The sequence below is a fragment of the Rhinatrema bivittatum genome, chromosome 1 (assembly GCF_901001135.1).
Source record: "Rhinatrema bivittatum chromosome 1, aRhiBiv1.1, whole genome shotgun sequence".
Classification (NCBI taxonomy): Eukaryota; Metazoa; Chordata; class Amphibia; order Gymnophiona; family Rhinatrematidae; genus Rhinatrema; species Rhinatrema bivittatum.
In genome coordinates this window covers 551244928-551271198 of record NC_042615.1, presented here as the reverse complement: position 1 = coordinate 551271198, position 26271 = coordinate 551244928, and the positions used below count along the sequence as shown (strand labels likewise).

The window sequence follows — 26271 nt, the reverse complement described above, 5'->3', positions numbered from 1 at the left end:
TAAAACCGACAGATAACCACTTATTTCTTGGATCAGAGACTGGGTCCTCCAAAATTCACTGGGCACCTGCCACCCCTGAGGATCTCTCTTTTCTACATCTTTTTGCTGTCCCAAAGAACTGAAATCTGCAGTCTTTGAGTGCTGTAGAGCTACCCCTGCTGGTGTCTTGAAACCTGCTCTAGGGATTGGACAGCATAGAGAAAACCTTTAGGCCTGTCCTCCTGTAATCTCAGGACCTTTTGGCTCTCTCCACACTTTGGCCATCTTTTCTAGATAATCACTGAATAAGAGCTTGCCTTTAAAGGGATGGTTTTTCAAGTTGATCTTTAAAATTGAGTTAGCCAACCAATTTCACAACCAGCAAAGTCTCTGAGCTGCCACTTTGGACACCATACTCCCCAGGGACATGCACACCAAATCAAAGGAAGCAAAGGCCAAATATGCTGCCACTGGCTCCAAGCAAGTGGCGCTTTCAATAACCTCCCCTCATTAAACTATTTATGCTTTGTTTATAGTGCTATTGTCCAGTTTAACTTATTGTCGCACATTATTCTGCTGTGATTTACCTAAATGTGTGTGCTCTTAACTCCGCCTCTTTTGCATGCTTGTACCTGTAAAGATTGACATCAGCAAACCTGTTTATCTCTGCCTTCATCTGGCTGATCTGACTGGATGAGGAGGAAAAATAATTTGAGAAGCCACTTTAAAAATTCACCAGTAAACATTTGCAAATAGTTGCCGCTGATCTTATGTACTATTGTGTGCAAGTTCCTAATGGCTACACAAGGATGAGAGGACATCTGCAAATGCTTTGAGTAGTAACAGAAAAAGTAGCACAGCAATTTCTCATTTTAGTGGGACTGCCAAGAAAAAGAAAAATACACAAAATGTAAAACAAAACTATAGTTGAGAGAGAAAAAACAGAAAACTTCTGGAGCGAATTAATTTAAAAAAAACCTTATTGTGCTGTGTTACTACGGTAGATGTTCATACTTTAATGCCAACATGTAAGATGAATATAAAATTTCATTGCACAATACCTGCATCTGACATGGAGAGCGGTTGCTTGTGTCCACAGGGAAACCCCTAGAAAAAACATTTTACATTTTGTTTTGGATGAAAAGAAGCAAATTGTGTGCAGATGTGTATGTACAATCACAGTTTTCCACCTCTTCTATACATATATAAACACACACACTAGTTAGGCCTGCTAAGTCAAGGCAATGTCAATGTACAAAAAATGTTCAAGAGATGCTAAAGCACTTTCAGCATAGAAAATGTGCCTTTGTGCCAAGGCGGGGATCAGAACTGGGGCACACAAAGAAATGTTATGGCCAGCCCGGTGTCTCAATGGCAAGTGCTGTGCACTATAGTGGCATATTAAGACATTCTGGGGGGGGGGGGGGGGGGTGGAGGGAGAGGACTAACTCTGGAGAACCCCTTGGCACATGCCTTCTATACTTATTGGATAGTCCTTGACTGCTGCACTTCTATGAGGAAATTCCAGGTCAGGCAAGGATGTGACAGAGGCAGCATTCACAGCCCTTAAGGGGAGGGAATCTCAGCCAATGGCAACACTTAGTAGACAGAATTAGGGACAGTCAGATTCTGGAAGGAGCTGTGGTTTTTGGCCCCTGTCAAGGACTGTTACTGCAATACATTGGCTAAGTTGGGAGAGAGGCTATAAAGAGGGGGAAAAACCTTGAGTGGCTGAGAACAAAGGCTCCTGCACTGATGCACAATAAGAGGTCAGTCCCAAATGAGCTGGAAGCTCAAAGGTGCAGAAGGAAAATGGTTGACTAAAAAAAAGTAATGCTGTATTAGGAAGGTACTAGAGCATTTGCTGCTTGATGAAATTGTGAGAAATCTTCTCTCAGAAGAACAAGCATAAAAACCAGTTAACTCTAGAATACAGCCTCTTCCCAGATCATCCATCACCATACAAAATGGCTGCAGGTAAGGGAACAAACTGAAACCTCACTTAACTTGACCATGAAGGAGCTCCAGTCCCTAAGGATACTAATGCCAGAGAACCATGGTACAATCAAAGAAATTTAAATAGACGTGGCTACCCTTAGGGGTTGATTTTAAAAGCGTTCACATTAAAATGTCCATAAGCGCATATGCGGACCACATGTGAGCAATGCGGATTTTAAAAGCCATGATTTGTACATAAGCGCATGCACGAGCAAAAAATGAGGCGGACAAGGGGTGGAGCATGGGCGTTCCTGGGCAGGGCCAACACTTATGCCCATAACTTCGTAGTTTAAAACCACAGGCGGCGGTGGCGGCAGCAGCGTGTGTTGGCTTGATAGCTGCATAAATTTACTGCTGCTCCTGATAAGGGGCAAGTCTACAGATCTCATGTTTTAGGGCTTACACGATAGGGTGCAGGCCAACTGAGGGGTGTGCAGGATAAAGAACTAGAAGAGTCTGCATAATCTTGAGACTGATCGGGCAAACTGATGGACTAACTGGAAAAACTGGAAATGTCCCTTGCACGAGCATGTTTTAAAATCCACTTACGTACATGCATTAAAGCCAGTAAAGTCCTATGAAAAATACGTGGTTTTCTAGAGTAACCTCAAAGTTAGGAGCATGCTTCTACACAGTAGGCATATTTTAAATCATGTGCGCACATGATTTAAAATTACAGCATATCCCCGCCTACACATTGATTTATTGGTGTATGGGTCCATGAGCACTTGTTTTAAAATTAGTCTGTTACAACACAATTCTCTATTTTAAAAGAGTAAATGAATTGGAGGAAAGGACTTCCTTGTTAGAATACACTACTACAGGACACAGTCAAAATCATTACTGAATCAAAAAGAGACTTTGAAGATGCAAAATAAAAGTTGAAAAATAATTTTAAAAAAGTTATAGAATTCTGAGAGGGGGGCATGGCCACCGAAGAAGATGGCCGCCTGAACTTGAGCTCCATCGCTCCCCGAGCAAAAAAGCATAAATTTCAGGCACTCCGCCCGGTCCTTGCCTTACATCGCATTTAGTAGCTACTGTGAATTTATAATGGCTACAACAGCAAAGAAGAAAAATCCCGATCTACGGCAGTTCTCGCACACAAAGCTGCCTGAAGAACCGACAGGGTTGGAACAAGCCGAGGCCATCATGGCAGCAGATGGAAGCTGCACTGAGATGAATCATGAGGTGGAAGTCCCGGAGACGCAATTCCCAGACTTACCTACCATAGATGAATTCAGGCAACGGTTTTGTGATCTTTGCCTTTATATGCATAATGGGCCTCATCTACGAAATAAAGGAGGAGATGCAGATATCGGGCGCTGCATGGATGATACACGACTACACGGCCATACGGAAAATATAAGGTATTTGGACACCTCTTACAGTGAATTAGCTCAGGAAAACAAAACTTTGCAGGACAAACTAGAAGGTTTAGATAATAGAGGACGCAGGTGCAACCTGCGTTTTAGGGGAATACCTGAAACAGAAGAATATACTGACTGTTTTGCGGTGGTGCAGAGTATTTGCTCCTTTTTTCTAAATCAGAAGAGCGATGAGGATACCTCACCTATAGAAGAAGTGGAGCTAGAAAGAGCTCACAGCATATTTCTTTATTTTTTATTTATTTAGAAATTCTTCTATACCGATAGCCGTTTGCACATCGTATCGGTTTACATGTAACCAATAACAATTAGGCAGAGCCTTGGAACAATTAGGCAGAGCCCTTACAAAGAACAATAAACAATTATATGAGGGAAAAGAACAGTAAAACAAATATATGTTGGCATACGGGGAACTTATAATACATATAATTCTAAAATACTAAAAAATTGGGACCTAAATTAGTTAACAGGCCACAGGATATCGTGGCGTACTTTCATTTCTTTCCTATAAAAGAAAAAGTATTTCAAGCTGCAAGAAAACAACAATACTGGACCTGGGAAGCTCATACAATTTCAGTCTTTGCTGATTTATCTTCTCTCACATTGAAAAAATGGATGGACTTTAGAGAAATAACAACGGTACTATGAAAAGAGGGGATTAGATATAGGTGGTTGTTCCCCTTTGGCCTGGCTCTAACTATAAGAGGATCAACATCCAAAGTCACAATGTTTGGCGAGGCGGAGGCCATTTTGATTGAGGCAGGCTATCTGAAGAAGCATTCGAGAAGCCAACGACACGAACCAAATGCTAAGCAGGACACCCAACGTTGGCAGAGAGTGGGGAAAGTCAGCAGAAGACTGCGAAGGCACTCCGGAGACTCCTTTTCATCAAAAGACAGTGGGAAAGGATGATATTCCTGATTTACAAATTTTTCAGATGTCTGTCCACTGTGTAGCGTAGATACGGGTTACATAAAATCATGTGTCGGTTTAACTTGAAGATTTGAACTGTGCTAAAATGTGAAGGCAAAGACTTTTGTAGCTTTATATTATGTTTTGTTTTGGGTGAGGTATTGAATATTGAGTGGGAAGCTCGGGGGGGGGGGGGGGGGGGGAGGAAGATTGTGAATTTCGAGTTCAGAATAGGTTCCCCTCTTACTGCTCAGGCAGATCTGCTAAGAGTTATTACCAGATGGGTTATGATTGGGATGGGGGAAGGGATTTGGGAATTAAGAATAATAAGTGGGAAGTTTGGAATTCTTACATAACATTCTGTTTTATTCACCTATTTTGCAATATCAGGGAATATCATGCCTTTTGTGTCATGCTTTTCTTTGGCAATGTAAAATATAAATGGCGAATGGTACTTTAATAATGTCTCAATGTTAAGGGGGTTGAATTCTCCGTGAAAAAGACAATTGCTTATGTCTGATATTTTGGATGGTGGTGCATCAATTATATTATTGCAGGAAACTCATCTTAAAAATGATTTTGAATTTTTGCTTAGATGGCCACTCTATCCCGTTCAGTACTTTGCTTCTGCAACACCTCAGGAGAAATATGCTGTGGTGGGGATACATTTCCATAGAGATTTTGGTGGTGATATTAAGAAATATTGTTGTGATCCCAAGGGCAGATACATATTGGTAAAATTTGAATTAGAGGGAATACTATACACATTAAATATCTATGCACTGGTGGCAGATCAGGTGACTTTCTACTCTTCTTTGAGAACACTGGAGGCTGAAGTGGAAGGCCACCTGATTGTAGCTGGAGATTTCAATCTAACTTTGCTACCAAGGGTTGATAATTCTGAAAGGGGAGGGTCTGGAACAGAAGGGACTACAGCATCTCTTAAAAAATTAACGAGGAAATAGGATTTAATTGACATATGGTGACAAGAGTATCCACATTCCTGAAATTATACTTTCTATTCTAGCCCCGACAAATCCTACTGCAGGATAGATTTCTTCTTAGTTGATAAGACAGCTCTGCCACAAATGCAGAGGCCTGAAATAGGTTCGATTTCCTGGTCGGATCATGCCCCCATTTGGCTGCGCTTTTCCAATAGGGGAAGAGGTGGGGGGGAAGCTTCTGGATACTGAATAATTCCCTCTTGGGAAACAGTATATTCTGTTCACAAATAGAAGAAGCAATTAATGAATACATTGCCCTCAATGATGAGGGAGGGGGGGAGTGTCCATCCCTCCTTTGTATGGGAGGGGCTAAAAGCAGTCATATGAAAGATTGATTTCACACGAGGCTTTTTTGAAAAAAGAACGCACTAGTAAACAGAGGAAGTTGAAAGCAGAATTACTGAGAGTAGAAATGATTCATAAAATAATGCCTGATAAAGCTATTGCACACTATTAGGAAAGAATTACAGACAACAGAAATTAAGAGATTGGCTTTCCAGTTAAATCAGTGAAACAAAAGCATTTTGAATGGGGAAATAAGGCCAGCCATCTCCTAGCTAGAGACCTAAAAACATGTATTGCATAGCAACAAATAATTAAGATAAAGTCAGAGGAGGGTCATTTGTTAACTTCTCCTAAAGAGAAGGCAGAGATTTATGGATTTCTATGCTAAATTGTACTCCGCCAACTCTAAAATTGATCCCACTCAAATGGAGGCATATCTGGCAAAGATAGATCTCCCTAACCTTAACTGAGCTTGAAAAACAATTCTTTGACAAAGATATAACCTCTATTGTGATTTCCAATGTGATAAAGGAGATGAAGGTGAATAAAGCACCAGGGTTAGATGGTTATATGGCCCTCTTCTATAAGAAATTTTCAGCTTCAATTGTTCCTTTTATTGAAATAGTTTAACTCGCTAAGGAAAAAAAAACTCCTTGCCTGCCAGTGCAAATGTAGCGGGAATATCTATATTGGCGAAACCAGGACTTGACCCAATACACTGTGGGTCTTTTCAACCCATTTCTTTAATAAATGTCGACCTAAAAAGTTTAGCTAAAGTATTAGCTAATCGATTGAAAAAAGTTCTAGAGTAATACATCAAAACCAGGCGGGGTTTATCCCTGGCCGTATGGTGGCCAATAACACAAAATTATTGACTTAGCATGCTGGATAAGAAAAGATCATAACCTGGGCAGTATTTTTATCAATTGATGCCGAAAAGGCATTTGATATGGTGCATTGGCCATTCCTTTTTCACACACTGGGGAAAATGAATTTTGGCTGTTTCTCTCTTGGCTGAGACAGCTTTACTCTAACCCAACAGCGCGGGTAAAAGTTAATGGAAGGTACTCAGATCCTCTGCAAATTCAGCAAGGCATACGTCTGGGATGACCATTATCCCCTCTTTTATTTGCTCTATTTTTGGAGCTGCTGGCTATCAGTTTTAGAAACTTGGCTAATATTCAAGGGTCCGAGAGCTTATTTTCAAACCATAAAGTATTGTAAAGTACAAGGCAGATGAGCATAAGGTGTCTTTTTGCAGACTATATTTTATTTTTGTTGATGTATCCCGAGCAGTCTTCAAAGGCAGCTGTTGGGGGTGTTAAAGAATTTTAGCCAAGTGTCTGGATTTAAGTTAAATCTTGATAAGTCAGAAGTTCTTAATATAACGGTTGATGAGGCGCAGCTGCCCATGTTAAAATGAACTTTTCCCTTTAAATGGGCTAAGAATAAAATATCTAGGAATTTGGATTAGCAATAGCTACGACGATTTATTCAATCTTAATTATGAACCCTTGTGGCATGCAATTAGTAAAGACCTTGATAACTGGGCCCTTATAATTTGACTTGGCTAGGGCAAATCGCCTCAGTTGAAATGAATGTGCTCCCAAGATTTAATTATTTTTTCCAATCTCTCCCAATATGTATAACTGACTATGTTCAAGAGGTAATACTATATATTATAGAGATGATTCATCCAGGTTAAACTTAATATCTCTCACAATACTACCTGAACAATACACCTTTCCAACCAATGTTGTTGCCTTAAAACTTTTTACCAACATATAAATTTGTTGTGAGAATAGGTGGTAGTTTCATAGATTTTATAGGGCACTCTCCATGTTGCCTCCTTTAATTTAATCATTAACTACCCTCCAATCTCCATTTTTTATTCAAACAAATCTTTTAAAATTTCAAGTTTGGCACCAAGATTTGACCATTACTTATAACTTGTAACTTATTTTTCCTTTTTATAAAAAAATTTTCGTGTGCACTCCTCTTAATTTTTATCACCGTCAGTGTAGCCTAAACAATTGCTTATGTTGTTTTAGCTTTTAAATATTTACTTAGCTTTCGCTTTGAAAATCCCCAATAGTTATAAATGCTCTTCAGCACAATCCCCGATGGTAATGTTGCAATATTCCTGTTTTAATTTTTAAATGTTTACTTAGCTTTCGCTTTGAAAATCCCCGATGGTTACAATGGTTGGTTGGAAAGGTATATTGTTCAGGTAGTATTGTGAGAGATGTTCAAAAGGTGGCAACGTCTAATATTTACGTTTATTTGGAAACGTAAACCACCAAGAATAGCGCATTCAGTAATGTATCAACATAAGCTCTGGGGGGGGGGGGGGGGGGGGGGGGGGGGGGCCTGGGTGTCCCAAATCTTAGATGGTACTACGTGGCTGCTCAGCTACGAGCTATCATAGAATAGCATAGGAAAATAGAGTAAGCACAAGTGGGACATATGCCCCTCTGGGCAATGGTTTGGCAACCACAGGCTTCCTGGAAGTGGGGGATAAATATTTCCCCTACTACTAAACTTACTTTTTCTGCTTTGGAAGCGATGGAAAACGCACTTCGTTGATGAATGTCACTACTTTTTCAATTCTGCCTTTCATCATAATACCAAATTTCTCCCAGGGCTATCCCAGCTTCAGTCTGACTACTAGATACCTAAAGGAATTACGAGTTTTGAAAAAAAATATGGGGACAACAGAGACCCTTAACCTTTGCAGAATTGCAAAAGAAATATAATTTACGAGACAGGGACTTATATTATACCCATTTGTGACATTTTATGATTGCAGAGGGGATAGATGAGGATTTGTGAAAAGGAAAAACACAATTCAAACATTGGTGCAATTCAGAGGAGAATAGGGGGTATGATCTCTAACCTTTATGGGTTCCTCAGCAATGCTTTGTGGTCTCAGGCAGCATATGTAACTGTCTGGGAAAATGACTTGGGGAAATAATTGACCAGTGAGGAGTGGGACTTTATTTAAAACACCAAACATCTCAGTTTCAGCAACCTTAATTGAAAATTATAAAGGTATTAATGAGGTGGCACCTTACCCAGACAGTCTACATAAATTTTACACCCAAAAAGGAAAATTATGTTGGAAGCAATGTGGCAAACGAGGTACCTTTTGACACCAATGGTGGGGATGCCCTAGGATTGCCCAACTCTAGTTGGCAGAACTTCTGTTAATTGATGAGGTCATAGGACAGCATCTGTTAATAACCCCATAACAAATGTTATTAAATTTACCATTTGATATGCCAGCACATCAATGGGCATTAGTGCATCAAATCATAATTTCTACTCGCTGTGAACTGGCTTTATTTTGGAAATCCAGTGAAAACCCAACTATGGAAAATGTTTGAGACAGACTTGAGAAAATGTGTCATAAATTAACAGCTATTAGGAATCACACTCTACCCAAATTTTGCAAGATATGGGACCCTTTTCTCAAATGGAAAGCAGAGTTTGCGTTTAGTGCATAATTATGTTCTGCAAGACACTGATATTTAAATAGTTAGGTACCTAGTTTGGGAAATAGTAATGATCAAAGGATTTTTTTTTTTTTTTTAGGACTACAGTTTCCCCCCAATGGTATGAGGGGGGGGGGGGGGGGAATTTTTCAATTTGATAATGTTGCATGCATATTTTGATAGAGGATTGTGTTTTGGATAATTTGCATTGGTTGTTTGTGAAATTAAAATGCAATTAAAAATAAATAAATAAAAGTTAGAAGATTCCAGAGGGAGTAGGAGCTATTGGAAAATCAGTTTATGAAAGAATTCAAGAATGAAAGAGTGCCTTCTCATTACACCAGCAACAAAAAACATGTGAGAAATGGTGATTTGTATCCTAACATACCCTCAAGCGCTAGACATCCTCAAAGCAGCTGAGGTACAGGCATGTACTATGAAAAGGAAAGAATTTTGATTTTCATGGATCTAAAAAAAGGAAGAGCGCACAAAACAGAAAAGGTTTCTGGGTAATGCAAGTGCAATTTTAAAGCAAGATTTGGATTGTTCTATCCAGCGAAGATGAAAGCCACAGTGAAGAATAAAAAACAAATCACTTGAGGATCTAGAACAGTGGTTCTCAACCCTGTCCTGGGGTCCCCACCAGCCAGTCGGGTTTTCAAGATATCCACAATGAATATGCATGAGAGAACATCTGCATGCACTGCCTCCATAACATGCAAATTTTCTCTCATGCATATTCATTGTGGGTATCCTGAAAACCCGACTGGCTGGTGAGGTCCCCAGGACAGGGTTGAGAACCACTGATCTAGAAGAACTACATGGTTAAATTTTTCTTTCAGAAAAGAAAATGGACACTCAGTGATTCATTTGTGCAGGAGAGGTTTCTGCTTTATGAGGAACAGAGGGGTGGGGAGGAGAGCATTAGCATCAGGTGATGGAGGGCCTAGAGGTAGTGAGCTGGAAGACTGTGGTATGGAGATGACAGTAGGGAGACAGGTACAATCAGGAAAAAGACTAAGCAGGAGGGTCAGAAGTATGTGAACTGGTACATTCAGCAGAAGCAGCATGTGTCGGGAAGCACAACAGTATATAAAAGTCAATGATGACAGCAAAAGATCAATTGGCCAATCCAGACTGCCCACTTATTTCCATAGATATTGTATTCCAGCTGCTAGTCATAGAAGCTTGACAGCTTGCAAGATGTCAATCTGAGAATGATCAGTGGTCGGAGGGAAGCTGAGAGCATCTGAGTGAAAATGCAGTAGAGCTTGTGCGCTGAGGGTTACATCAAGAGTGAGAGATGGGTCTAAGTTTCACCTGAGGTTTTTTTTTTTGGTTTTTTTTTTTTAATGAACCTAACATTTATAATGACCCTCATATTAATTTTAAATTATGAAATTATGAAAGACTGGTCTACACAACAGAAAGTAATTAGACATTTTTCTGGAAAATGATTGCATTTGAATAGTATTTTTAATATAGTTATTGATATATTTAAGACTCTACAGCACATCACAGAAGTGTTATAACAGAATAATTATATTTTACAAGGACTATTAATATTTAATAGGACAAATACAGATACAATAAGGCTATTGCTCTACTACTGTTAACATCTAGCATGATAGCAAACAGTCACTTGTAGTTGGTCTTCATTTAGAAGTGTTGCTGATTGTGGGAACATGGAAATACAATATGTCTGCATGTCAATTCTTGGTAAATATTAATAAAATGCCATTTCATTTCTATTTGACAATAATAAAATGAAAAACAAATTAAATGGGTAAAAGCTCACTTTAAAAGATGCAGAACAGAGCTACCCAAATAGCTTGGTCACACAGGGGTGACTGCTACTGGCATACGAGTTCCCACTGAAGGGTTCAGTTTTGGAGAAAACAGCACTTCTAACTCTCAGAGAGCAAAAAGGAAATTACCTTGGTTTAGATTCTTGATGTTTCCTCAGTCAGCACTGGGGCAACTGCCCTGGCTAGCTGGGGGAAAAAACTGGAATAGAAGGGAATCTACATAATAGCCTCAGACTTACCTACTGTGCATGACTAGAAAAAGCTATAGAAACAGAGAATACCATTTACCTTTGTCTATTTGCACGTTCTGCAGTGCGCCATGGCAGGAATCCCTTAACACCTGGGGGCAATGGCTCTGGGGTATATGAATCCTTACTAGGAGGAGCCTTCCTTTCAGCAGGTAGGCCCCTTTTAGAGGGAAATCCTGGGAAAACAATAAAAGGATATATCAAACTGCATTATTCTGGAATTAAAAAAAACAAACCAAAAGACAGTTAATATAATCAAATTAATCAAACTTGGAAAAAAGTTATATCGTCTGACATTTAGAGGGGGAGTTTTCAAAGGAAATTTCATAAGTAAACAGGTATTTACCCCATGGAAAAACTGGCTTTAGAAAATGTCCCTCCTCCTCGCATGGAAATGTAGCTATGCAGTTAAAAAGCACAAGTACTTCCCCCTTCCACAGCTGGAAGGGGGTAGGGGTAGGCCGGTTGACCGAGGTAGGCACAGGGATTTCATTTTGATATTTTTGCATATTATTTAACCTGCATATTTTGTGCTTGCAAAACATCCAAGTAACAACAGAACTGCAACCTGTGTGATTTTCAAAAGGGAAGCTCTGCAAGGTGTTCCCCCCCCCTTTAAAAAATGTATTGCAGGACTGCAAGCATTGCAGGCTCTCTGAAAATTATCTTCCCAAGGAGCACTGACATGAATAGACATTATGGAGTAGATTTTAAAAGGAGCGCACGCGCACATGGATGTGCCAATTTTATAACATGTGCGCGCACGTGTGGGCAGAGCATGCGGCAGGGCGAATTTTAGTTAAGTATGAGCGGCGACGCAATCGAGCCTCCCCCAGTTCGCTCCAATTAAGGAGCGGACTGGGAGGGAACTTCCCTATCCCCCCCCCTAAACGCCCTCCCTCTTCCCCTCTCCTCCCCACCTCTAAACTTTTCCCAGCAACTTTTTTTTTTTTTTTTTTATTTTACTACTTACTGTTCCCCGGGAGCAGTAGTTTGCATGCACCGGCCGGCTGCCAGTGTGCACTTCCCCGGGACAGCGACTAATGGCCACTGTCCTGGCCGGCATCCACCCCACCCAGACCACGCCCTCAGGCTCACCCCTTTTTCAGGTCCTGGCACTTGTGCGCGTATCAGCACTTACAAGCATGGCTGGGCCTTTTTGAAAATGCGCGCAGGGCCCGGCCCCACACATAAGTGCCGATTTTTACGCACACGGCCATTTTAAAATTTGGCCTTAAGTATACATTGACATTTAAAGAAATAAAAAGATTATACTTATGTGTTTATAAGTGCACTAACAAAAACCTTAATTTTTTTTCCTTACAGTCAGTTATATTTCTTTGTCCTTCCTCCTCCCTTCCACCTTGCACATACATACTAAAATTCTTCCAAATTGTTCTTTTATGTCATTATCAAGTTGAATGTCTGCACTTCATAATTATTCTGATATTGTTGGTGAGAAATTCCTAATGGTAACGGTGCAGAAATAAAGAACATCCAAAGGTGACTACAGCTGGTGAACATACGCAATAATATAACATTATAAGAAAGAAAATAATGGGACTGGTTTCTGCAAATACTGCACCAATCTTAAATACACTGCACCAGTTTTCAAGTTCAAACGGCTACATTAACCATGTCTGGGTGTTCAAGTACCAAGTTTGACTACTGTAAAGAAGTTTGGCTCTTTTTATAGAACACCAGTTCCTTAAAACATATTTAGCCTAGTTTCCTGCAGGGAAAACAGGCCTTCTAATGTCATCATCCTCATTTCTCTCTCACCTGCCACCCCCAGTCCCTCCCATAACATTTGAACAATTCATCCAGTTTCATTCATATTTCTGCTACCGATAGTACAACACTCAAGGATCTCTGCCTCCTATACTATTACTACTTATTTCTTATATTTCATTTTAGTATCCTTTCTCTGCATTGGCTCTACTCTGTATATCCTTTTGGAGACTCAGTCTTCAGAATAGGACACTGTATTCCAGTAAAGGAATCACTAATGATTTGTACAGACGCACTGACCGTTGTTCTGCTGATAACATCCCCTCCCTATGCACACCAACATTACTCTGGCTCTAGCTACTGACTTGTTACATTGTTTCTCAATTTTAGATCACAATATCACCCCCTAAATCAATTATCAGCTGCTGATTGTTACTGGCAAGCTGGCAATCAAATTTTTCACCCACAATTACCTATGATGGAAATTCTACATGAAAGTTTAGTACTATTGTAGGAATACAGCCCTGTAAAAATCTTGTGTATGTGGCATACAAAATGGAGTCTCTGGCAAAATGGATGCTTGACCTGTTTTTCTCTCATTGTATGCAGACAAACTGGATCTTTCTATCTAAGCTGACAAATGCCTGTTGTGATGGTTACATAAACAAGCTAATTTACAGAGCTGTCTTAAGGCAAAGGAAGGACTATTCTCTCAAAATAGACACCCAACCCTGGTGCCAGGAAGACGGGGGTTTATAATTCTGCTGTCCATTTGTGAACTTATCAAAAGATGTTTGCTTCATAAAGCCTGGTCAGTGTCATGCTGCCCAAAGGATGATCTGCTGTATTTGGGGAAAAATACAAAGGCAATGATGGATGAATCTGTTTGCTACTCTGATGGCTAATTGCTCTCTCTGTTAATGAGCTAAAAGGTGAATTGTAAAAATCTTAAATGTGCCAAAGCCGGGAGATACGCACAGAAGTTGGGTTGGCACGTGCCACGTGGATTTTAAAAAGCGCGCAACTACGTACATCTCCCATTACGCACAGAAAACATTTGGGGTGGGGGAAGGAGTGGGGCGTTCCTAGATTTCTCGATGAAATCTGCACGTATTTATGCACACAAATGCATGCCACAGTCCCCTACCAAGTAACTTTACTTCTGGTATGGATGGCGTGTAAATCCTGAAACAAAAAAAAGCTGAAGAGGTTAGTGGGGTTTTAAAGGTTGGGGCTAACAGGATAAAAGGTAATCTAGTTAACTAGAGGGGTTAGGAAGTCCTCTCTTTTACCTGGGTGAACTGGGATTGAACTGGGGAAACTGGTAATTGCGTTGGAAGGTGTCTACTAAAATCCCCCCACTTATGCAATATAGGCAGCATTTGCATGGAGATGCATGCATCTATATACATCTCAAAAAAACTACTCTACTCAAAAAAACAAACCACCATGGTTCACAAAGGAACTCCACTCGTTAAAACAAAGCCTGAGACAAAAAGAAAAGTTATGGCGGATCTCCCCCAACCCCCATTCTCTAGCCATATACAAAACCGCGCTCCACCACTACAGAACTGCGACTCTATGATCGAAGAGAGACTTCTACGCCCACCGTATCCACGATATGATTTTCGATGCCAAAGCACTCTTCTCTTACGTCTCGGATCTCACTAAATCTACCACCTCATCAATCCCGGACGATCTAGCCCAATCAAAAGCAAATGATTTGGCCATCTTCTTCCAGAATAAAATCTCCAATACACTGGCTAAATTACCCTCTAAACCTAACACACCTTCTTCAGTTCCTGCCCACCACCACAACTCTGATGCAGTGTTGGATTCTTTTGAGCCCACCTACACCACAGAGGTTGAAACCCTGCTAAAAAGAATGAAACCATCCACTCACCCGCTAGACCAAATTCCATCCAAATTACTGCTTCAAGTACCGGAGTCCATTTCCAAACATCTAGCAGATATCATCAACTGCTCTCTCTCACAGGGAATCTTCCCAGATGCTCTCAAACTGGCCATCCTTAAACCCATACTTAAAAAACCAAATCTGGACCCAGACGACCCCAATAATTATCGACCAATATCCAACCTCCCATTCTTAGCCAAGATCATGGAGAAAGTGGTAAACAATCAATTAACAAGCTCCTTGGAAGAACATAAAATTCTCCACCCGTCGCAATATGGATTCCGGAAAGAACACAACACTGAATCCCTCCTCATCTCACTTTTAGATCAGGCATACCTGGGCCTTGATAAAGGATGCTCCTTCCTGCTAGCTCTTCTTGATATCTCTGCTGCGTTTGATACTGTAAATCATGCCTGTCTACTAAACCGTCTATCAGATATAGGAATCACAGGAGCCGCCCTCAGTTGGTTTAATTCATTCCTAAGTAACAGAAGCTATAAGGTTAAAATCAATAACAAGGAATCTCCCCACACTAATTCTCCATTCGGAGTACCCCAGGGCTCCTCTCTATCTCCTACTCTGTTTAACATTTACCTCCTCCCCCTCTGCCATCTTCTCACATTAAAATTGAAGTTCTATATTTACGCAGACGACATTCAAATTTTGATTCCCATCACTGGCTCTTTGGATTCCGCAATCAAGTTATGGGATTCTCACTTACAAACAATCAACCGTCACCTTACAGATCTCAACCTGGTGCTTAACACCTCCAAAACAGAACTTCTGCTTATCACTCCAGAAATCAGTCATCCCCAACAACAGATGTGCGCTAATATCCAAACTTCTCACACTAGAGACCTCTGAGTCATCATTGACAGTCACTTGAGCTTAAAGAAATTTGTAAGCCATACTACCAAGGAGTGTTTTTATAAATTACATGTGCTCAAAAAACTTAAACCCCTACTATACTACCATGATTTTAGAACTGTTCTCCAAGCCATCCTTTTCTCCAAGGTCGATTATTGAAATTCTATACTGCAAGGTCTGCCTGCTGCTACTACAAAACCCCTCCAATTGCTTCAAAATGCGGCAGCAAGAATACTAACACACACCAATCGGAGAGAGCACATCACACCTATTTTAAAAGTTCTACACTGGCTCACAGTCAACTTTAGAATACTCCACAAATCACTCACAATTATTCACAAATGCATATACCATCAGACCCCTCTTGACCTGATACAACCGCTCAAACTACACACTACGACCAGACCGACAAGGGACGTTTATAAGGGATCACTCTACGTCCCCCCGAATAAAATGGTACACAGATTAAACTTCAGAGAGCGGGCATTTTCAACAGCAGGCCCCTCCATTTGGAATGCTTTGCCCTCTGACCTCCGACAGGAAACCTGCCTTCAGACTTTTAAAAAGAAACTCAAAACATGGTTGTTCGGCCGAGCCTTTCCGTGCGCCTAGACCAAATTTTACATCATTGAACTTTTAATGTACTGTTTTTCATTACGCTTCACATAATCACTCATTAAATCGCATAGATGTCTTAATTTTTAGAAGTATCCTTAGAGATTGGCTATACTAGCCACCCTCACTCTCTGTATAAAGTTTCCTATTGTTGTATACTCTTGTTTTCCCCCCTCTCTTTTCCTAATCCCCAGTTGCTCGCCCTTGTTATAATGTAACTTTTGACTCTGCCAATATCTGCGTCTTGTAATATGTTTATTGGCTACGTTATTGTTAAAACTTTTGTTCGATGTAAACAGAGTTGATTTGATCTGCATCAAGAAATTCGGTATAGAAAAACCTTAAATAAATATATAAAATTATGTGAACATATACACAGCCTATTTTATACTATGTAAGCATATGTTATAAAAAGGCCATGCGCACATATATGTGAATCCATGTGGCTGTTTTTAAGTTACTGTCCCTGAGTGCAGGGTATTATCTATAAAGGATAGGAGAAAACTACTTTTGGGCCATATGGAACATCAATAAGAATTTACATCTCTTCTGCCACTTCCAGCCTGGAAGAGAACGTTTATCGGTCCCCTCAAGGAGCTATAATTGCCTTCCAAAATGAGCTGGGCTGACACTAAATGCAGAGAGGACCCCTCTCGACACCTTTCCAGCCAAGAGACAGCACAAGAAATGATTCTCCAGCAGCCAGGGATGAGCCTGACACACATTGCGAAACAAGGTATGGGAACTCGTTTTCTTCAGAGTTTTAGTCAGAATGCCAGATTGGTAATTTATAAGTACAAGCAGCAATTGATTTGGTATGCTAGTGCCTCACTGGTTTTAGAACGAGGTACTTTTTTTTCTTGTAATATTTTTTGAATTCCTGATCCCTGTAATTGTGTTAAGTAATAAGCTTATAGTCATAAGATCTTTCTGTTAGCACTATTACAATTTTCATTACCTAAGAGAAACAGTGTATTTCTAATAAGCTTGGATCGCCTATTAAGGTACTATTATGTAACTTATATGCAGAAACTTTACAGTGAGCTACTGAACTTTGGCCCCTTCTTTGGTCACCTTTTTGTGCACAACTGGAATGCATAATCCTTAAAGTAATCTTCTCAGATTAGAAGGAGCATACACTGTTGAGTAAAATTTATCTTGCTTGTTCGCTATCATGCTTCAGGTAACATATGGCATTTCAAAGCAAAGATACTGCTGCACAACCAGAGCTTGATGTAGTAAATGGCCAAAAGTCCATAAACTAAAAATGACAAACATGATATACTTTCTATACCACTTCCTTTTCTTTTTTATAGCCTTAATTCTTAATTTTTCCCTTGAAAACCCAATCTTTTTCAATTCATTTGTCCTACTTGTTCCTCTGTCTACACCTTACTTATCTCTCCCTAAACCCATCCTCATCCTCTTTCACAGCCTCTTCTCTTCCTCTTGCATTGCAGCCCTCCTATTCCAACTGCCTTCTCCAATTTCATTTCTTTTCTGTCTATCCCTTGTTCGAGGCCACAAAGAACCAGCTATGCTAAAGATCCTCATCCTTTGGGGCTACAATCCCATCACTGCTGCCATCAGTGATTAACTTTTAGCTGAGGGAATGGGGCATTCTTGGAACTCTGCTGTTGCCACCCCTAATGCTATTCCCATCTTCAGAGCACAGGGAGATCCCATGTCCTCAATACTGCTGTAACACCCCTTTATAAACATCCTGCAGCAGACTAAATGCACAAGCGAATCTTTATGGGTTGAAATCCCTTGTGTGTCGGGGAAGACTATAGTGATAGGAGTATACTACCATCCACCTGGTCAAGATGGTGAGGCTGACAGTGAAATGTTAAGAGAAATTAGGGAAGCTAACCAAATTGGTAATGCGGTAATAATGGGAGATTTCAATTACCCCAATATTGACTGGGTAAATGTATCATCGGGACATGCTAGAGAGATAAAGTTCCTGGATGAAATAAATGACAGTTTTATGGAGCAATTGGTTCACGAACCAACGAGAGAGGGAGCAATTTTAGATCTAATTCTCAGTGGAGCACAGGATTTGGTGAGAGGTAACGGTTGGTAGGGCCACTTGGCAATAGTGATCATATGATGATCAAATTTGAATTAATGACTGGAAGGGGCACGGTAAGCAAATCCACGGCTCTCTTGCTAAACTTTCAAAAGGGAAACTTTGATAAAATGAGAAAAATAGTTAAGAAAAAAACAAAGGAGTAGCTACAAAGGTAAAAAGCATGCAAGAGGCGTGGTCATTGTTAAAAAAAAATACCATCCTAGAAGCACAGTCCAGATGTATTCCACATATTAAGGGGCCGATGCAATACAGTGCGCTCAGAGCGCACTGTATAACCCGTGGTCAGACGCGGGTTAAATAGGCGCTAATCCGCCCCCTAATGCAATAGAGGGATTAGCACCTATTTAACGCTCGCCCGATGCGGAGTGAATGCGACAGCGCTCATCACATGCAAATGCATGTGAATGAGGCTATTACCAATTCACTCAGCATTCAAAAAAAAAAGTGTGTCTCAGACGCACATTTAGCTCTCAGGTATTAACGCCTGCCTGGAGCAGGCGTTAATAGCTGAGCGCATGTAAAACAAGTAGAGAAAAGCAGAACAAACTGCTTTTCTGTACTTAAGTAAAAAAATAAAATAAAAAAAAATAACTGCAGACCACAGAGTTATGAAGACCGACACCAGTAAACTCTGCATCAGTTTTCATAATTGGCCATCTGCCAGTAATGAAAAAACGGACAAAGTTTATCTTAGGGGCCGATGCAAAAAAAAAAAAACAAAGCACGGAAAGAAGGCTTGCGCACCCCCTACTGCCTCCTTGCTAACATGAACCAGTGGCGGCTGCAGGTTACCTCGGCATTGGTTTTCATAACCAGTCATCTGCGCACGTTAAGAAAGCGGGCGCTGACTTTTCAGCGCCCGCTTTCCGTGCTTTTCTTTTTTGCATTGGCCCCTAAGAAAGGTGGAAGGAAAGCAAAACCATTACCGGCATGGTTAAAAGGTGAGGTGAAAGAATCTATTTTAGCCAAAAGATCTTCATTCAAAAATTGGAAGAAGGATCCAACAGAAGAAAATAGGATGATGCATAAGAGCTTGGTAAGTTAAATGTAAGACATTGATAAAACAGGCTAAGAGAGAATTTGAAAAGAAGTTGGCCGAAGAGGCAAAAACTCACAGTAAAAACTTTTTAAAATATATTTGAAGCAGAAAGCCTGTGAGGGACTCAGTTGTACTATTAGATGATAGAGGGGTTAAAGGGGCACTAAGAGAAGATAAGGCCATCACGAAAAGATTAAATGATTTCTTTGCTTCGGTGTTTACTGAAGAGGATAATGGGGAGATACCCATACCGGAGGTTTTCATGGGTAATGATTCAGTTGGACTGAACCAAATCACGGTAAACCAAGAAGATGTGGTAGGCCCGATTGACAAACTGAAGAGTAGTAAATCACCTGGACCGGATAGTATACACCCCAGGGTTCTGAAGGAACTAAAAAACGAAATTTCAGACCTAATAATAAAAATTTATAACCTATCATTAAAATCATCCATTGTACCTGAAGTCTGGAAGGTGGCCAATGTAACCCCAATATTTAAAATGGGCTCCAGGGGCGATCCGTGAAACTACAGACTGGTTAGCTTGACTTCAGTGCAGGGAAAAATAGTGGAAAGTGTTCTAAATATCAAAATCACAGAGCATATAGAAAGACATGGTTTAATGGAACAAAATCAGCATGGCTTTACCCAAGGCAAGTCTTGCCTCACAAATCTGCTTCACTTTTTTGAAGGAGTTAATAAACATGTAGATAAAGCTGAACTGGTAGATGTAGTGTATTTGGATTTTCAGAAGGTGTCTGACAAAGTTCCTCATGAGAGGCTTCTAGGAAAAGTAAAAAGTCATGGGATAAGTGGCGATGTTGTTTCATGGATTTCAAACTAGCTGAAAGACAGGAAACAGAGTAGGATTAAATGGACAATTTTCTCAGTGGAAGGGAGTGGGCAGTGGAATGCCTCAGGGATCTGTATTGGGACCAGTACTTTTCAATATAATTATAAATGATCTGGAAAGAAATACGACGAGTGAGGTAATCAAATTTGCAGATGAGAAAATTATTTAGAGTAGTTAAATCACAATCAGATTGTGATAAATTGCAGGAAGACCTTGTGAGACTGGAAAATTGGGCATCCAAATGGCAGATGAAATTTAATGTGGATAAGTGCAAGGTGATGCATATAGGGAAAAATAACCCATGCTATAGTTACACGATGCTAGGTTCCATATTAGCAGCTACCACCCAAGAAAGATCTAGGGGTCATAGTGGATAACGCATTGAAATCGTTGGTTCAGTGTGCTGCGGCAGTCAAAAAAGTAAACAATGTTGGGAATTATTAGAAAAGGAATGGTGAATAAAACGGAAAATGTCATAATGCCTCTATCGCTCCATGGTGAGTTCGCACCTTGAATACACTGTACAATTCTGATCGCCGCATCTCAAAAAAGATATAGTTGCGATGGATGGAGAAGGTACAGAGAAGGGTGACCAAAATGATAAAGGGGATGGAACAGCTCCTCTATGAGGAAAGACTAAAGAGTTTAGGACTTTTCAGCTTGGAGAAGAGACAGTTGAGGGGGGATTTGATAGAGGCGTTTAAAATCATGAGAGTTCTTGAACGGGTAAATGAGAAATCGGTTATTTACTCTTTCGGATAATAGGACTAGGGGGCACTCCATGAAGTTAGCATGTGGCACATTTAAAACTAATCTGAGAAAGTTCTTTTTCATTCAATGCACAATTAAACTCTGGAATTTGTTGCCAGGGGATATGGTTAGTGCAGTTAGTGCAGCTGGGTTTAAAAAAGGATTGGATAAGTTCTTGGAGAAGTCCATTACCTATTAAGCTGACTTAGAAAATAGCCACTGCTATTACTAGCAACAGTAACATGGGATAGACTTAGTTTTTGGGAACTTGCCAGGTTCTTATGGCCTGGATTGGCCACTGTTGGAGACAGGATGCTGGGCTTGATGGACCCTTGGTCTGACCCAGTATGGCAGGTTCTTATAAACCATGAGAGTTGAGGAAGATCCTTAAGCCCCTACTCCTTTTTGGATCACATGGAAGAGACATTCAGGCTATGCACACCTCCACTTTAGTCAACTCTCCCTCTGTTTTTCAAGGCCAGAGGGAAGGTATTCCCTGTAGTTTCAACCCTGCAGCTTCCCATGTCCTTCCAGCACAATCTACCAGGACCAGCATGTACTGTCCTGAAATGTACACATTTCAAAGCAGTGTTTTCTTCTTAATGTGCCAAAGATCTGCATATCAAGCATTGCTTTGCCAAACCAATGTTGCCCCAAATTAAAAAAAAAAAAAGTCTGCTCTGTGTTTTACAATATACCAGAAAATTGCTCCTTTTTAAAATGCATTATTTTATGCAATTCTGCAGATGCAGAATGCGTCACAGAATATGGTTACGCTCATGGAATCCTTCCACAAAACTTTCAGATTAAAGTGTTACTATTTTTACATTAATAACCAAGAAGTTACTAAAACCTGCTCAAAATTAAAATATTTAGCAGAAACCAATCCACCATTCTTGTATACTGCCTCAAGCAGATTTGACAAGCATAATGAGAAGACAGATGGATTATAATCTTCTAAAGATGCAAATATCCTTCTGGCTTCTGTGAAAACTAAAATTCAAAGATACATTTAAATAAATGAAAAGAGGTACATGAAGGAAGAACAGGATGTCAATTAAGTACTGCTTAGTGTGTTTACTTAATCAGAATATTAACTGTCTAATACAGAATGAAGCTAGACCAGTTAAAATAGTTTGCTCTTCTTGCCCTTGAATGAAAATCTTTCGCCCACCAAAAACAGTATTCTTAAATAGCTAAATATTGTAACAAGTTATCAATAATCACAAAGTCCAACCTGAGGAAACTGTGAACAGGACCTCATGACTGCTTTCTGAGTCTATGCCATCAGCAGTTACATTAGAATCTCAATGTTTCCCAACCAGTTTGATCAAGGGGGATGGAATGGCTCCCCTATGAGGAAATGCGCCAAGTGAAAATTTTTTCTTCAATTTGTTTTAGCTGAGCTACCTGCTAACTTCATGGAGTATATTTGTACTTGGTGAGATATGCGTGTTTATGGGCACACGCGCGGCACTTTTAAAAGCTACCTTTATTTGTAATAAGTGTGAAATTTCATTTTTGAGTTTTCAGAACCCTGGGGTATATATCATCCAGTCCAGGTGATTTACTACTCTTCAGTTTGCCAATCTGGCCTATCATATCCACATTCACCATAATTTGGTTCAGTTCATCTGAATATTCACCCTCGAAAAACGTCTCCAGAACAGGTATCTCCCCAACATCCTCTTCAGTAAACACCAAAGCAAAAAATGTTTACTCTTTCCAAGATGGCCGTATTTCCCTAAGTGCCTCTAACCCCTCGAGCACCTAACAGTCTAACCTACTCTCTCGCAGGCTTTTTATTTTGGATATATTTAAAAAGTTATTATGAGTTTTTGCCTCTATGGCCAACTTCTTTTCAAATTCTCTCTTAGCCTGTCTTATCAATGTCTTACAATAAAGCATAAGCATTATCTTATTTTCTTCTGATGGATCCTTCTTCCAATTTTTGTACCATGCCTTTCTCCCAACCGAATCTTCTACAAGAAAAAGGGATACACAATTCACCCAGTACTGTCTTCCAAGGAATGGAGGGGAGGAAAGGATGTGGAAAAGAATAAACTCTCCTTCTGAGTTACAATTTTCATTTTTATTCAGAACTACATTTAAAAAACAAATAACCAAGTTTAGCATTCACAACAAATAACTGTTCTTCTAAACATAGTACTGCATTCAGATAAGAAAATTAAAACGTCTGAACTCTTAATTGCTCTTTGTTTCTTTGTTTTTTAGAAATTGAGTGTGTGTGAATTTTGTGTGTTTCAGAGAAGCCTCTATAGGAAGTATATACACAACAGTTGATCCTCTCCTCTGGTAAGTATGCTGAAGAGCCTTTTCTCTCTCTCTCATCTATCTTGTGTTTTTACTTTCTGCTGCTCTTTCGTGTGTCCTTCTGGTGTCTCTTTTCTGTGTGTTTTTGTCTTTCTTAAGAATGTTTTCTCTGAGTATGTTTTCCTCTAGACCGCTGGTGGTTGTCGTGGTGGTGGTGTGCGCACACACTTATAGCTGTGGAATTTCTTTGGGCTGGCTAGCACAGTTGGAGGTATGATACTCACGCTAGCTGGAGCTCTTGCTGGGTAGGTCTATCTTCACCCTACTGCCTGACTTTAAACACCACAAAAAAAAAAAAAAATGGACTCCTGCAACCCAATTATCTTCCATCAACTACAGAGATCCCTGAATGTTGTCTCAAAGATTTGTTGAACTTGTGTTGCTAACTAGTAGAAAACAAAGGATAAATTATTAATCCCTAGCTAATGCACATCTCTTGTATTCATTAAATGGAAAATCTCTGGTCACTGTCCAGAAATAGTCTGCAAGCATTGATGGGCTCCATTTGAACCTAGTACCATTTTTCCATTACTACAATGTCCTGGTGAAATTGCTCACCATGCTTATCACTCTCTGCGCCACAGTCTGGTAGAAAAAAATCTAGATGAGAACAAAAACAATGTATCTTTAGTGACATGTTGCAGCCAAGGTTTTTGCATGCCTTGAGGAGGTTTTCCCACCAACTCCTTGTAGTTGTCTGCCTTGCTGTTTCCCATAAAATTTATCACCACTAATTGGAAGGCTTTCCACACCATCTTTTACTTGCCACACAATGCACGATTAAATGCATCATCTTGAAGCAGTTAACAAATTTAAGGGCCAACAAAGACACTTTCCTTTATCTTAGTTTCACTTAACCTTGGAAATTTACCACCAAGGTACTTGAAGGCTGCTTTAGTTTTGTCCATGGCTTTGACATTCATTGTTGTGCCCAAAAAGCAAGTACTGTCCAAAACCAGTCAGATGTATTCATAGATTCAGTTAAAGATGTATATTAGTCTCCCATTGAGGCAGCACAGAAGTCTTTAGTCAGGACATGCCCAGCAGTCTTCCATTGAGCTGGCACAGGGACTCTTCAGCCCGGACAGGCCAGGCTCAATGAATACTTGCAGTACTCGCTGTAGAGGTGGGCCTTTAGTTTTGTTTTACATGCCTTTACTACCCCAATGCTTCTTGTTGGGTGGTGGCATTTGCTCTGAGACTTGGCTGCTGTCCTGAGAGATGTGGACTGCTTCAGGGAGTTCTGAATTTCTATGAAGTACTTAGGGCTGGCTGCTGCAATAATTTGCACATCTGGAGCATAATGGCATTTACAGTATATTAAGAGCTGCTAATATGGAGTTGAAGCCTTGAGAGACCATAAGGTTCAGACATTGGATGGCCTGTTTCTGCTCCCTCTGGCCCCTCTTCAAGTATATTAGCTCTCCTGCAAATTTCTAATTTGGACACTGTCTTCCAATTATCTCCAGCAGTTCTGGAATGCTAGCTGTACCTACTGCCTGCTCAGCTCCTGGATACGGGGCTGGTGCTGGTGAGGGTGTGTAGGGTAAACACCAGTGACCCTAAACAAGATGGGCATCATGAACTTGAAGCCTGTTATGCATACAAACTGAGTAAAAAATGCAGGCCTAAAGAAACACAAACCTGGAGTTTGTAGTGATGGGATAGATTTTGTCAACTTTATAAGAGTGTTTTTCACACAGAGGCTAAAGACTGTTTATTTCTTCACATCAGAGTTGTCATCACCTTCAAATGAGGGAACAACCTTGGACACCAGAACTCTGAAACATGTCCTTGATAAAAGTTTTCTATATCAAGCTATGAAAAAGGTATTGTTCTAGCACCTGTTTTGCTAACAAACTCTGAACTTCATTAACTACTAGGTAATATTCTTAATCATCAGGACTCAGACATCATTTGCATCCCATCAATCCTGTCTCTATAGGAGGTAGCAACATCCAATCAGACCAACACTGGAGCCTATGGAACTAAATATGCAATGAGGTTTGACTCCAAGAGAAGGAACTCCAAGTTAACCAGGCAGAAGCTTTCCTCACAAACTAACCGAAAGCTTGGCTTTGAAAGCTTTCCTGCCAGAACTGACTGTACAGGTCACAACAACTGTGATTTGTAAACTAAGATTGAGTTCCTATTCAGTACAGTTACTCCATTAATGTGAAAGCAACTGTTTTGCCAATTATTCCCTTAAAAGATTTTGGCCAATTAGTAAATCTTATCCTTTTACTGCAGTCATATCTCACAGAGATGTCTAAGACTTTTGGGTTCTGTCATCCATCATAGGGGGCTGTGTTTTGAATATCCTGTGGTGTCAAGACAGCGTCCTGTTATAGGAGTGACTCTGGACTTGTACAGAACCTTGGAGGAAGAGAACACTGACAATTAGTTTCAGCTAGACTAATTAATTTGGTATTGCGTAATTTAAGTACAAAGTACACTTAAATTCTGCTTATCTTACATGACAGTGTTTGCGCTGTAAAACTAACAAACTAAACCAAAAAGAAAGAAAAGAAATATCTGTACTGTTTTAAATCTTGCTTTACCTTATATGCTGCTAATAAACTGACTACCTCATCAAGTGTCTATCTACTCCCTAATGCTAATGAATTTGTATCATAAGGTTATTGGTTAAATATAGTAATCTACTATAATGTTCTCTACACCTGATACGTTTACAGGTGGGGGCAGAATTGCCCTGATCACTTCACAGTCCTCTCCAGCTGGTAGGCTACCACACTACTACTCTGGTGGTTGGGAGATGTCATGAAGTAGCACTGTAAGAGTGCTGGACTCGTGTGCTGGCTCCTTTGTCAACATCAGACCAATGGATTCCACTTTCATCCATAAACATGGCCAAGGTCAAGCTGATGTCCAGGGGAATGGGTTTCTCCAGCACTTCCTTCTCCTCATGCTGGTGCTAAGCTAAAGGCTTTCCTCCTCC

General features: G+C 40.2%; 1 protein-coding gene across 3 annotated transcripts in view; it reads right to left on the bottom strand.

Moving 5' to 3' along the window:
- Positions 1-26271, bottom strand: part of CEP78 (centrosomal protein 78) — a 243015-nt gene that overhangs the window by 118200 nt on the left and 98544 nt on the right. For all 3 annotated transcript variants that reach the window (XM_029616524.1, XM_029616516.1, XM_029616532.1), the window contains exons 10-11: positions 11157-11292; positions 1041-1086 (exon numbers count right to left, since the gene is read on the bottom strand). In XM_029616524.1, coding sequence (XP_029472384.1) covers positions 1041-1086; positions 11157-11292 — 182 coding nt within the window. The remainder of the gene's footprint in view (positions 1-1040; positions 1087-11156; positions 11293-26271) is intronic.